The sequence below is a fragment of the Denticeps clupeoides genome, chromosome 12 (assembly GCF_900700375.1).
Source record: "Denticeps clupeoides chromosome 12, fDenClu1.1, whole genome shotgun sequence".
NCBI classification, from domain to species: domain Eukaryota; kingdom Metazoa; phylum Chordata; class Actinopteri; order Clupeiformes; family Denticipitidae; genus Denticeps; species Denticeps clupeoides.
Window position 1 is genome coordinate 7222986 of NC_041718.1, and position 12692 is coordinate 7235677.

Sequence of the window (12692 nt, forward strand, 5' to 3'; positions counted from 1 at the left end):
TTGGTGCAATGCAGCCTTGTCCTTAAGAGAGTTTTGCAGTCCCAACAAATACAAATAAGGTCATGCTTATAAGGCAAATAAATTAATTGTTCGTTTGAGCCTGGGCCATCGTCTCTGTGGAATTCAACGCGGAAAAACTAATGCAACGCTGTGATAAAAGTTTATCTTGCGCTCTCCACCTCGCGGAAGCACTTGACCGCATTTCGTCAGGGTGAGAGCGTCCTGTCCTCTAAACGCTGCGTCTGACGTAGTCTTCTTTACGACGGCGTGCGCGGTTGCCAAAGTCGGGCCTTTTTACGCGGTTTTGCTGTATTTAGAAACAGTGTCGTGGGAAGTGGCGCGCAAATTGCAACACATGAGCATGGGCGGCGAAAACGTTTAATCTGCCCAGAGATTTCATATTTGTAATTTATAACCGCTGGGAAAATCTGTGACACTTTATATAGTTTAACACGTATCTAAAATATGTTATTGTGCATCGCGCAAAGAGCCAATTGTTAGAATATTAACAATGATTGTTTCCTTTTTAATTTCACAAACTTACTCCTTCGTTGTTACTGCGGTGCGTCGAAGTAGCGGCAGGAAATTGTTAGTTTTAGGTGGCACATGGGCAGGAGAATTCGCCCAGTCCTGGCAACACCGACTGCGTGCCTTTCCAATACTCATTTCCGACAGCGTGAAGCGAAAGCGCCGCGGCGGTGAATAAGCCGTTTTTCGTTTGCTTCTTGAGTCGTAAAAACGAAACATCGACCCTGATATTTTGGAACTAGTTGACAATAAAAGCATATTGGAGACACATGTGCCACGACCATCGGCGTAAAGAGCGATATTCGGCTCGTAAGTTTCAGCGCGAGGCCCCGGCGGACAGCTACGGCGCGAGCGGCTCGGAAAAGTTTGTTGTTGTCACGTGACGAGATACGAATGTGGCGATAAAGTTTTTTTTTCTTTTCAGTATTAAGATATCGAAAATATACACTTTCGACCTGAATAACACGTTCTTGCGTAAACAATGCCACAGCCGAAGCACAGGAAGATCGCGGTGTTGGGGTACAGATCAGTGGGTGAGTGACACTAGTCTTTGTTGTTGTTGCGGCTAAGCTAACTTTAGCACTGCCAGCGAAACGTGACGTGAACTAGCGCGAGTGGCTATTTCTTATTTATATATACACACACACATACTAAACAAAGTATTGCTTATTCGTGACTATAAGTGACATTTCTTATGCTATAACGCGCGGCTTTGGTAGACGAGCACGCGTGTTTTTGGATCTGTTTAGTTTGCAGAACTCTGCCACATGTTCTAGCCGCAGTGGCATTGACTGCGTGGGGTGAACGCGGTTCTCTGTTGGGACCTCGAGGGGGTGTAGAAATGAATTTACAATATATATATTGTATATATAAAGTGTGTGACCAGCTTGGCCATTTTTTTTAAACAGGCAAATCCTCTCTAACAATACAGTTTGTGGAAGGGCAGTTTGTAGATTCCTATGATCCCACTATTGAAAACAGTAAGTACAAATAACCGTGTAGTAATCATTTTATCTAAACTGATGATTACAGTATTGGTGGGTGAATCACGATGTTACTGGTTTGTGTTCTAGCTTTTAATAAATTGGTGTCAGTGAATGGACAGGACTTTAATCTTCAACTGGTAGATACTGCTGGACAGGTATTACTTTTTTGTTGTTTAACTCTATTATACCTTTGGTTGTAATACTAATGTGTATACATGTTTAATCACAAGTTATTAGTAGTAGTGCGTGATAGCTCTCTCTCTCGCGTAAACTTGTTTTAAACATTTACAACATCATGGATGTTTTCTCTTTAATAATCATTATGTTTCCTCATGACCTCCTGGACGTCTCTTCTCAGGACGAGTATTCCATTTTCCCTCAGTCTCACTCAATGGACATCCATGGTTATGTCCTAGTGTATTCGGTCACCTCCATGAAAAGGTGGGTATTCAGTCACATTTTGCTGAGCATGCAGTACAGTTAAGTAGCATTGCTAAATAAGGTGCATACTGAAAAACAGACAATGAGATTTAGTAGCACTTCACATTCAAGCTTTCTTTTAGTGAGGTTTAGACAAATACGGTGTTCTGATATAGTACTCATTTTTACTAAAAAAATATTTTTTGTCTCCTCCATGTACCCTTCATAGTTTTGAAGTGGTTCAAGTTCTGCATGACAAGCTGCTCGATATGGTTGGAAAAATACAGTAAGGGTTGTGAACAAGCTTATTTGGTCTCAGAATGTGTAGTATATTGATATGATTCCAATGCTGTTTTGGCTTACTTCATTAGAGTGCCCACTGTTCTGGTCGGAAACAAAAAAGATCTTCATATGGAAAGGTAAGAGTCGATCTGAGACAAACACGTCTGATCGATGAGGAGTCCTGTAACATTTTAATGCCTTATTTTGTATAATTTAACAGTTTAATTTTTATATTTTATGTAATTGAATAGTTTGGCACATTTTTTATCATTTCAAGGCGGTATATGTGACTAAACAGTGTTTAATGTCATGGAGTTTTGAAATTGGATTCTGTTCACATTCTCTTGTTTTCCAGAGTGATTAAACCAGAGGAGGGTAAGAAACTGGCTGACTCATGGGGTGCTGCTTTCATGGAATCCTCTGCCAAGGAAAACCAGGTCTGGAATTTATAAAAAGTACTAAGCAGTTAAAATTATATACGAGAGAGAGAGCTACTCCTGTGTTATTTGTGGATTATTGTCTATAAATAATGCAACACTTGTTACACTTTTTACAGGTCTTTATATAAATTTAACAAGTGTAATTGTCTTTGTTGTAGACGGCCGTGGAAGTTTTCAAGCGAATTATTCTGGAGATGGAGAAAGCGGACGGTAATGCTCCCTCAGAGGAAAAGAAGTGTGCCGTGATGTAGAAGTGTCAGACCCGCACAAGCAGTTGGCTTATTGGCCAACGCCAGGAGACACAATATCACCAGCCAGCCAGTCATGACCCGCCAAACTACAGCACTGCAGTTCTTGTTGTCTTCAGTAGCACAGAACTACAGCACCGTGTCCCGCTAAACCTCTGTACAGGCCTTTCTTTGATTTGCCACTGGCATATGAAGCCAACCAATCACGCTATTTTTCTTTATTTCTTTTTTTAAAGCAATGACGTAGCCCATTTTAGGAAATTGTTCGTGATGGGAGGATTTAATATAGCTAAAAATGTATAGACCATGGTCTTATGATAATGTACTGTAGATTGTGTTGGTTGGCATCTGTCAGTCTTCTTTTGGGGGAAGAAATCATGGACAGTCCTGCCAAATCCAACATGCACTCTTATTATCCCAGGTTTTGCAACCCACCCTTGTTCTTGTATTTGTGCTCACAGAATATGTTCACTTGGCAGTATTCAATGGTACATGCCTCTGCATGTATCAGGAGTAGGTGTCAGAGTTCCGAGGCTCAGAACAGTTTTTGACGGAAAAAGTTGCCTTAGACACCAGTGGGTCAAACAGTCCTGGATGCCTCAATATGTGACTGGTCCATTTTCTCAGGTTGTAGATTTCATCCAGTTCACTGTGGCTTTTGGTGTTTTTAGGGCCTTTTCCAGTGCTCCTAGCCTGCTTTCTTAGTTTGTCTGATGCCCTTATTCCCTTTCTGGCATAATGAAATTACAGAGAGGAAAGAGGTACATACACTGTCAGATGAGTACTCAGGAGTAAAGGGACCTGAGCAAAGTAGCTTTGTTTGAGGAATTGGCTGTCAGGACTGAGGAGTGGAGTCTTACGTCTTACTGCTGTACCTGTTTCCCTAATCTGCTCGCAGATTTTTTAAAAAGTATGAACATTCATGTCACGTCAAGCTACCTGCAAGAGGTTGTGTGTATCTGTGATACCTTACGTCTGTTGAACATTTCAGCAACAAACCAAAGTCATTTCCATCATTGCTCCATATACTTCACTACATAATCTGTTTTACTCTAAATTATACCCCCACGGGAGAATTTGGTTTGAAAAGCTATAGCTACTGTCGAAGGTTTTGTCAGTACTTTCCTTTTTCACTTCTATTGGTGTTCATGATATGTGTACAGTTTTAGCCTTGATTAATGAATTGATCGGTTGTTTAATTAATTGAATAGTGAATAGATTTTTTTTTGTGCTGGTGATGCTGTGTCATGTGCCTTAGCTCCATTACACCAACCTCACTTTTTCTTTCCCATCATTATCTCCATCAACCCACACACATGCGCCATATTTCCTAAGCCCATCCAGCATAAGGTGCACTTGAGGTATTTCTTTTTTTTTTTTTTTCCAACTTGAACCCACTATTTTTGGAGGAATCCAGTGGTGTTGGAGCCCCTCAACACCCTAAAGCTGGGACGGTAACTAAAGAGAACCATGCTGTAAACAGTTTTGTATATAAAATAGAGAAATAAATCCTTTACTCCCTACTCTGTTTTTATTGTTGGTGTTCTTTCTGAAACTGTTACAGTGCCTTCGTGTCGCCTTATCACCGTGTACTGCGCATGTCCCGCCGAGCGCTTTCCCGCAACTTCCTGTTCGTGTCAAATTAAAAGTCGACTCTTCCCAGGATGTACAAGCGTTGCGCAAAAAACGACATTTTTATTTTTTTACCGGATCGGTCGCTAAACGCGATCTCTAGGTAATTTTAACTTTTGCACACATACAAATGTACGTGCACACACGCTAGGTGCATGTATAATGTAAATGTGGGCGTGTTCCCCGCGGGGACTGTTATTATGACGTGTCCAGCCGAGACGTCATAATAAAAGTAAAGACTCCAGCGTCGCTCAGGTCGAGCTGGTGTCTCGCCATACCTCCGCTCTTGGTTAACATATTCCGCTTAGGACGGGAATTTTTGTGCCCCGGACCGTCGCCCGTGCGCGTAATTTGGCCCGAGCCGAACGGGAGCATGGAGTGTGTGAGTAGTTTTCCTCTGCGTGCTCTCCGCTGCTGGAGGCTAGCCTGTTAGCATTATATTCCGTTTACAGGGAGCGCTTCGTGTCTGATTAACTACCGCGTAATAACGCCCGCGGTAAGATATCTGTACTGAGACGTTTATAACCCGGCACTTTATAAACTCCACTTTTAAACCCGGTACTTCGTTGCAGCGGCGGACGCCTCAGACGTGGCAACTTGGATAAACTATTCGGCGCGATTAAATATTTTACACTGAGAAGGGTTTCCCTCAAAACTTAACTTCTAAAGACATTTGTGTTGACCCGAGGCATTTATTTGTCGTGAAACTGGCCAGGCTAACGACAGGCGTCGATGTACTTTAATACCGAGCAAGATGTGTAGGCATTACGTGGGAAATGTTGGGTTATTTTTTTTATATTTAACGCATATTATCGGAAATAAGGAGGCGGAAGTCCGCTCGCATCGTCGTGTGCAGCGTCGCACAGTAATTAGCCTTTAGCTGCGTTCTGAATGAACGCAATTATGTCCAAATTGTTCAAGCGTTTGGTTAAAACTACGGATACTTTGGTCTTGAAATGGCATCCTTCAAGGTAATCAGTGAAAATTAAACCAACATGTCTGCGCACAACTTCAGTCTGGTATTTATTTGCTAGAAGAATTAACTTTCTGAGTCAGCAGTTCCTGCAGCAGGAAGGAGTTAATCAGCACTGCCCCGTTTCTCTGTCGCTGAATGATCATACATGTGCAAATATGTAGTAAATGTGTAGTAAACACTAACAGACCTATCGACTGGTGGTTGTGGCCAGTTGCCCTGTCCTGAAAGAAATCCTTACAATTAAGTCCCATCTAAATGCATAATTGTAGTATTTTCTACTGTTTGGAAATTGGGTAATTGTTACACATTGCGACAGATCACCCTGTTGCATTGTTTCTCAGTACATCGTTGTACTTCTCACTGTAAATGCCTTTCTACAAGTTGTTTGTTGTGTGCATTGTATATTGCCTATTCCTTGTGGATTCATTATATCCACGTATTTCCAGGTTCCACCTATACCTGATGATCTGGAGGGCAAAAAGGAGCATCATGCCGAAGGTAACGGTCACATCTAGGGCTTCTGTCTTATTATAAAATATCTGAATAAACTTCTTGGTGATGACTGGCTAGACAATTGAGGAAAAATGGTTTCCAAGATGCAAGAATATGTTGTTCAGGATTTTTAAAAATCCTGTTTGAGCTTACTGGTACAAAGACACAGTGAAACATTTTTGTAAAATAATACTGAATTTGTGTACGAAGACCCTATAATAATATAACAGCTATAACTTTCCAAATCCTGATATTTCTGAAGGATTCACAAGGGTTCACATTCAGTCGTACCCTGTGGTAAAGGTGTGATGTTAATAAGGTTTGTTCTGACTTGGAACGCCCTTCGTGTTCTCATATAACGTGCTAACAGGGCATGTAATCTGAAATTCTGTTGTTTTTGGCGTTGTGGATCAGCCTGAGTAATCTCAGACGCGGCGCCTGGAGCCGGCGGAGCGCCCTCTGATACACACGCAGTGAAAGAGTCGCCTCAGAGGCTGATAATAACGCCGTCCTGCTTTTCTCCAGACCCAGAGTACAATGTTTACACTCGCTTCATGAAATCTCACCGGTGCTACGATCTGGTCCCTACAAGTTCCAAACTGGTGGTGTTTGACACCTCTCTGCAGGTAAGAGAGAACAAAAGGCTGCACATAAGAAAACACTGATCACCTACTTTTTGTTATTTATGGGTCGTCTCTGTTTCTCGTGAAAGGTGAAGAAAGCATTTTTTGCCCTGGTGTCCAATGGCGTTAGAGCAGCTCCGCTGTGGGATAGCAAGAAGCAGTGCTTTGTGGGTAAGTGAGGTCTTTCTACTCATAATTGGTTGCAGTGGTTCCACTGGGCCCTCACCTGTAATCCTGCTCTCCATCAACAGGTATGCTTACCATCACAGACTTCATCAACATTCTCCATCGCTACTACAAATCACCTTTGGTAAGAGGAATTGTTGGATGAACTGACCAGTGCTGATCATATTACTACTGAAGTTGTTCAGCCTTTCAAAAAGTTTTTTTTTTTTTTTGTTGCACTGAATGGATCTGCAGGTTCAAATATATGAATTAGAGGAGCACAAAATTGAAACCTGGAGAGGTAGGACACATGTGAGATGCATTTCTGTCTACATACATTGAGGAGACAGCTCCTGACTGGCTAATTTTTCTGCTTCTGCAGAAGTGTACCTGCAAGGTTCTTTCAAGCCCCTGGTCAGCATCTCTCCTAATGCCAGGTAGACACGAAACATCAATCCTAAGAATGTTAATTTCTGACACTGTATTGTATGGAGTTGCAAATATGTTGCCATACCTATGACATTTCAACAAAGTCCATATCAAGTTTCTCTCTCTTTCTGCCCCCTCCATTATCTGTTCTTCAGTCTATATGATGCTGTGTCGTCTCTGTTGAAGAACAAGATCCACAGGCTGCCTGTAATAGACCCACTGACAGGAAACACCCTCTACATCCTCACACACAAGAGGATCCTCAAGTTCCTCAAACTCTTTGTGAGTCTGATGCTTCTTCATCTTGTGCCAACAAATTGTCTTCAATTTTGTAGTTTATATATAATCCATTTTAACACTTTTTCAAAAACTTCATTTTTACACCTTATGTGTTTTAATGACTGACAGAGTGTTACCTTTAGCGTTTTATTGCTCTTACTCAGTGAAGAAACATTAAATACACACCTCTTCTCACACATTCTAATACCAAACTCCACACACCCTCAGCTGTTAAGTCTTTAATGCAAGTTATAGAATGTATTAACCAGTGACTCATCCAGCATTCAAAAGACTCTTAAATGTCACTGTCTGCAGATTTCAGAGATGCCCAAACCTGCCTTCCTGAGCCAAACGCTGGAGGAGCTGAACATTGGAACGTTTGAGAAGATTGCCGTAGTGCGTGCTGACACACCTCTCTACACCGCTCTCGGGATATTCGTGGATCAGAGGGTGTCAGCCTTGCCTGTTGTCGATGACAAGGGTGACAATATATTTACTTATTGTTAATATATTACTTCTGCTTTTTTTTTTTTTAATGTGTCTTTGTATTGTTTCTTAAAAGGGCGAGTTGTGGACATCTACTCAAAGTTTGATGTCATAGTAAGTATATGATACCCTTCTCTTTGTTAATAAACTGGGCAAGAGTGGGAAGGGGCCTGGGATAAAGGTCATTTTATTACTAGTGTGTTCTAAAGCACAGGCACCTCCCCCAGTTTTTGCTCAGTTGTTACAGAACCACAAATTAAACACAGCCATGTATTGATTTAATGATCCATAAACCCAGAGCCCATCTCTGTCTGCCCGCTATAGCTTGATGTACTCAACAGAAATGTGTGATTTTACAGCCTAGATATACAGTAGGTATATCCAACACTATTCTATGCTATTGTGTGTGTAGGCATATGTAACTTGAATTATAGTGTGTGTGTTCTTATGGGGCATGTTTATGCGCATGTGTGTGCAGAGCGGTTCATCTGTGATTTCCCTATAGAACCTGGCAGCAGAAAAGACGTACAACAACCTAGATGTGACTGTCACAAAGGCCCTGCAGCATCGCTCTCAGTACTTTGAGGGGGTCTTGACCTGTCACAGACATGAGACCCTGGAGGCCATCATTAACAGACTGGTGGAGGCAGAGGTAACAGGGATCATGAGAAATGTACAGCGCATCCAGAAAGTATTCATAGCAAATCACTTTTCCCACATTTTGTTATGTCGGCCTTATTCCAAAGTGGATTAAATTTTCCTCTGAATTCTTCACACCACACCCCATAATGACAATGTGGAAAAAAGTTTTGGCACATTTATTAAAATATGTATTTACAGCATTTGCTCAATACTTTGTTGTAGCACCTTTGGCAGCAAATACAGCCTTGAATACGATGCCAAAATATGACGCTCATTCTTCTTTTACTTTCCTGATGCACTATTTGATTTGTATGTTTATTTTATTTGCTTAAAATAAATTTGAAAGGAGACCTGTTTATCTGTTGCTTTGTTCCACAGGTCCATAGGTTAGTAGTGGTGGATGAACAGGAAGTTGTGAAAGGAATCGTATCGCTGTCAGACATTCTGCAGGCCCTGGTTCTCACCAATGGCGATGAAGGTGTGTGTTCACGTATACACATTCAGACTTGTCGAGACGATTACAACAGTACCTTAATATTGTATATAGTTTAAAATGCCAAATTATAACAATGTACTGTGTTGTGCAAAAGTCTTACCAGGCAAAACCAAACCACTGATAATCAAAGATTGATTTACCTTAAATGTTTCTTGTAGAATTATCTTAGAAAGATACAAAAAAAACAACAGCTCTGTTATCCTATTGTTCTCTGATCGACAATACATCTGTAGATTTGATCTTGTAGGGGAAACATATTAGGGTATTAATATGTTTACAGGGTTTGCTTTTCCCAATTATTTTAGAAGTCCATCCCTGACCAATTTCAGAATCACTCAAAAAAGTAGTTTTACTACTGTCTGAAACTTTTGCAGAACACTGTTTATCACAAGGTATTAGACACCACATTTATTCTTTTCAGGGTCTGCTTGATTGAAGTCAGAAGAGTTTTTCACTCTCTTTCCTAATTTGATGGACGAGAGCTGGAAAAGTGGAAGAAAGGGATGGTGACAATTTTTGTGATATTGGCAAGGTCCATTGACCTCTGAAACCAGCAATACACTTTTAACAAGGGACCGACAGCACAAGTACAGTGAAATCGAGCCAAAACTCTAACCAGCGATGGAAACCTGGAGCCACAGTCATACCTCAATAAGGCCACAGCGCAGGGGTGCTGACCCACTGTTTCTTTATTTTCATTTTTTTTGTACAGGGTGCTCAGCATACATTCAAATTACACTGGTTAGCAAATTTCTGCCTAGTCCTGAGGGCTACTAGTTCAGCAAGTCACCGCAGCACAGGCGTCCAGATCATGTCACTGTTCAAAAAGATGTGGAGTGGTGATGAGACAGACCCTCGCATCTTTAAACAAGGACTATGAAGGTTTCGAGGCCAAAGCTCATTTCCCCCCTGCAATGTGAAGTCTCCTGTGGGTAACGGATAGTGCTGTAGTGCTGCGTCTTGTCATTTTTCAAAATCCATAAATAATAATGAACGTGGGCACCCAATGATTCTTTTTTTTTATTGTAAGAGTGAAATAATAGATCAGGAAGTTATTTGATTGCCATTTCTCCATACTGTCTCTCACAGGGCAGGTATATATTGATTATCACAGTATGATATATTCAAGTTTTCAGAGTTTTATGTAATTCTATACATTTAAATTTTTAGTCACCGGCCACCAGAGCAGCTACAGTGCTGCTTGCTATAGATTCTCCAGCCTTGAAAAAATGTCTCGCTTTCCACATCGTTGGCTGAGTGGGTGCCATTAAATTTGTAGCAAATGAAATGGACACCACACCTAAGACTCTTAAAAGCTCTTTAGTCTAAAAGAAAAAGGAGAAAGCTGGAAAGGTCATGGCTGCATTAACCTCGACGGTTCTGTTTCAGTGTCCTTTTCAGTGCCTCTGAACAAGGATATGAAGCAAACCCACGGCTTTTAGCAGAGCCTGGCAGTCAGGGCCCGATTTCAAGCCAAAGCTGTTCTCTCAACACATATCATGAGTTTTCTAACTTTGTCTAATCTAGAAGTAATAGCTGGGGGTGCACCGATAGCTTCACCATACACTGGTATGGGCTCATAGTCTGGATAACAGTAGGAAGCTGCAGCTGCAGTTTCTGGTGAGATTTAATAGGTGGGACCAGAGAGCAATGAGTGGCAGACTTTAAAACAGTTCTGTTGTTGATTTTTTTTTTTTTTGTAGAAGTGTCTATTATGACTAAATAAGTCAAAATTGATCATCCCTTTCATTTTATTTTTTAAAGGTATTTTGGCTGCTGATTTGAGGTTTTGTTGAATGTAAGAGTGTAGTATGTTTTATGATGCTTTCGTATTTCTGAATAATATGATTCTGTTCATTTAAATAGTTGGTGATCGGAATTTATTCATTTGAATTTCACTGTCTGTGCATCCCTAGTTTTATACACGTTTGATATTCTCCAGTTTGGCTTGTTATAGTCAAAATGCAAGAAATCGCATGACCCATAGTTCCCTTCCCTCAATACCATTTTCAAAGTCATCAGTGTACAGACCCTACAGCATCACACCTGACTGTGCTTGTCGTCAGCATTTAACAGGCCTTAGTGCCTGTGTAACCCAACCTTTCGTGGAGTGGTGTCAGTATGATGAAATGGACCAGTTAAAATGAGGACATGCTGAATTAGCAGAACGCCCTGACTTTGTTTCGACCCAGTCAGCTTTCCCCCCTCTTCTTTTATCTCCTCTTCAACCAGAGGGCATTTATTGCACCATTAAACCAAGTTACAGGACCATTCCACCACATATTTATCATTTATATGTTTTATTGTTAAAGGTATTTGCAAATAAGATGTATACAAAGTGCATATGTAAATATTACATTTTTATTATTCATAATCATCAGTGTAATGCATGAGCATTATAAATGTTTTCCCCCTTCTTCTGTTATTGTGTCTTATTTTGATGTCTTTTTTTAATGGAAGACCTGTGGTTGTGTTCCCTTATGTACCTGAGCAAGCCGAATTCTGAGGACTCGGGCATCGCTGAAAGGCATAAGTAATAGATTATTAAGGATGAATGGAATAAGGAATATAAAGATGTATGGCTAAACATTAAGTGCAATGGTAGACACAATGCTGCTTGGAGAATTAGAATAAATGCGCCCATTTTATTGGAGTTGTGCATGCTTACCATTTTACACAAACAAGCCATGAGTCTACATTAAAATAAAATGAGATTTATGCTCAAAATATACATCCATGGCCAAAATTATCGGCACCCTTTTAATTCTCCCTGAAAAATGTGCATTGGAACAACAAACACAACAACAAAAAAAGCCAAATCTGACATCACTTCACAGGGCTGGACAAAATTATTGCCACACGTTCAAAATTGTGGGTAAATTGTTTTATTTCAAGCATACAATACTTGATTGCTATATTGCCAGCACCAGTCTTAATCACACAGACACCACTGATTCGACCTCTCTGTTGGGTGTCTGAGTGTGCCACACTAAACTCGGAGAACAGAAAGGAGAGCAGAGAACTGACCTTAGATCAAAAATTGTGGAAAATGATCAACAATCTCTAGTCCCTTTGTCCAACATAATCAAGAACACATGGTACTGTAGCTAATCTCCCTGGACGTGGACGGAGAAAATTCGATAAAAGACTGCAATGAAGGAAAGTCTGAATGGTGGATAAACAACTTCCAAACATGTTCAAGCTGTTCTACAGACTCAACAGTGTCGGCTCGAACCATCCATCGACATCTGAACGACATGAAACGCTATGGCAGGAGATTCAGAAGACAAAACGCTGGAGATCCATTGAGTCTGGTTACTGCACCCTAACTTTAATCTCCCACTACATCACACTATGCTGCTGTGTCATTATGATTATCATCATGTCATATCACTACTACAATAATTATTATCATAGTATATCATATACACTAAATATATCCATACACTGATATATTGCCATACTGCTGCCAATTGTCCGCCTGGTTTGTCTAGTTGGACTCTTTGTCATGTTTTGTGTTATTCCAGTTCCATTTGTTGTGTCTTTTTGCACACTGAATCCCCGAAGC

At 40.7% G+C, this 12692-nt stretch overlaps 2 protein-coding genes across 2 annotated transcripts; both read left to right on the forward strand.

The window, feature by feature from the left end:
- Window positions 1-661: 661 nt before the first annotated feature.
- rhebl1 (Ras homolog, mTORC1 binding like 1) lies at window positions 662-4427 on the forward strand. Its single transcript, XM_028998533.1, has 9 exons — window positions 662-837; window positions 953-1061; window positions 1437-1508; window positions 1602-1669; window positions 1873-1955; window positions 2164-2220; window positions 2306-2353; window positions 2572-2653; window positions 2815-4427. Exons 2-9 carry the CDS (start codon window positions 1010-1012, stop codon window positions 2905-2907), a joined length of 555 nt encoding a protein of 184 aa, XP_028854366.1. The 5' UTR covers window positions 662-837; window positions 953-1009; the 3' UTR covers window positions 2908-4427.
- Window positions 4428-4751: 324 nt separating this feature from the next.
- prkag1 (protein kinase, AMP-activated, gamma 1 non-catalytic subunit) lies at window positions 4752-11549 on the forward strand. Its single transcript, XM_028997825.1, has 13 exons — window positions 4752-4918; window positions 5959-6010; window positions 6530-6630; window positions 6717-6798; window positions 6879-6937; window positions 7048-7093; window positions 7175-7229; window positions 7377-7503; window positions 7816-7981; window positions 8063-8100; window positions 8492-8638; window positions 9007-9106; window positions 9546-11549. Exons 1-13 carry the CDS (start codon window positions 4910-4912, stop codon window positions 9554-9556), a joined length of 993 nt encoding a protein of 330 aa, XP_028853658.1. The 5' UTR covers window positions 4752-4909; the 3' UTR covers window positions 9557-11549.
- Window positions 11550-12692: the final 1143 nt, after the last annotated feature.

Coding starts and splice junctions, on each gene's coding strand:
- prkag1 (XM_028997825.1), top strand. Junction 6,011..6,529: donor AAAGGAGCATCATGCCGAAG/GTAACGGTCACA, acceptor GCTTTTCTCCAG/ACCCAGAGTACAATGTTTAC. Junction 7,504..7,815: donor TCAAGTTCCTCAAACTCTTT/GTGAGTCTGATG, acceptor CACTGTCTGCAG/ATTTCAGAGATGCCCAAACC.
- rhebl1 (XM_028998533.1), top strand. CDS start 1,010: ATGCCACAGCCGAAGCACAGGAAGATCGCGGTGTTGGGGTACAGATCA. Junction 1,670..1,872: donor TGGTAGATACTGCTGGACAG/GTATTACTTTTT, acceptor GTCTCTTCTCAG/GACGAGTATTCCATTTTCCC. Junction 2,654..2,814: donor CCTCTGCCAAGGAAAACCAG/GTCTGGAATTTA, acceptor TCTTTGTTGTAG/ACGGCCGTGGAAGTTTTCAA.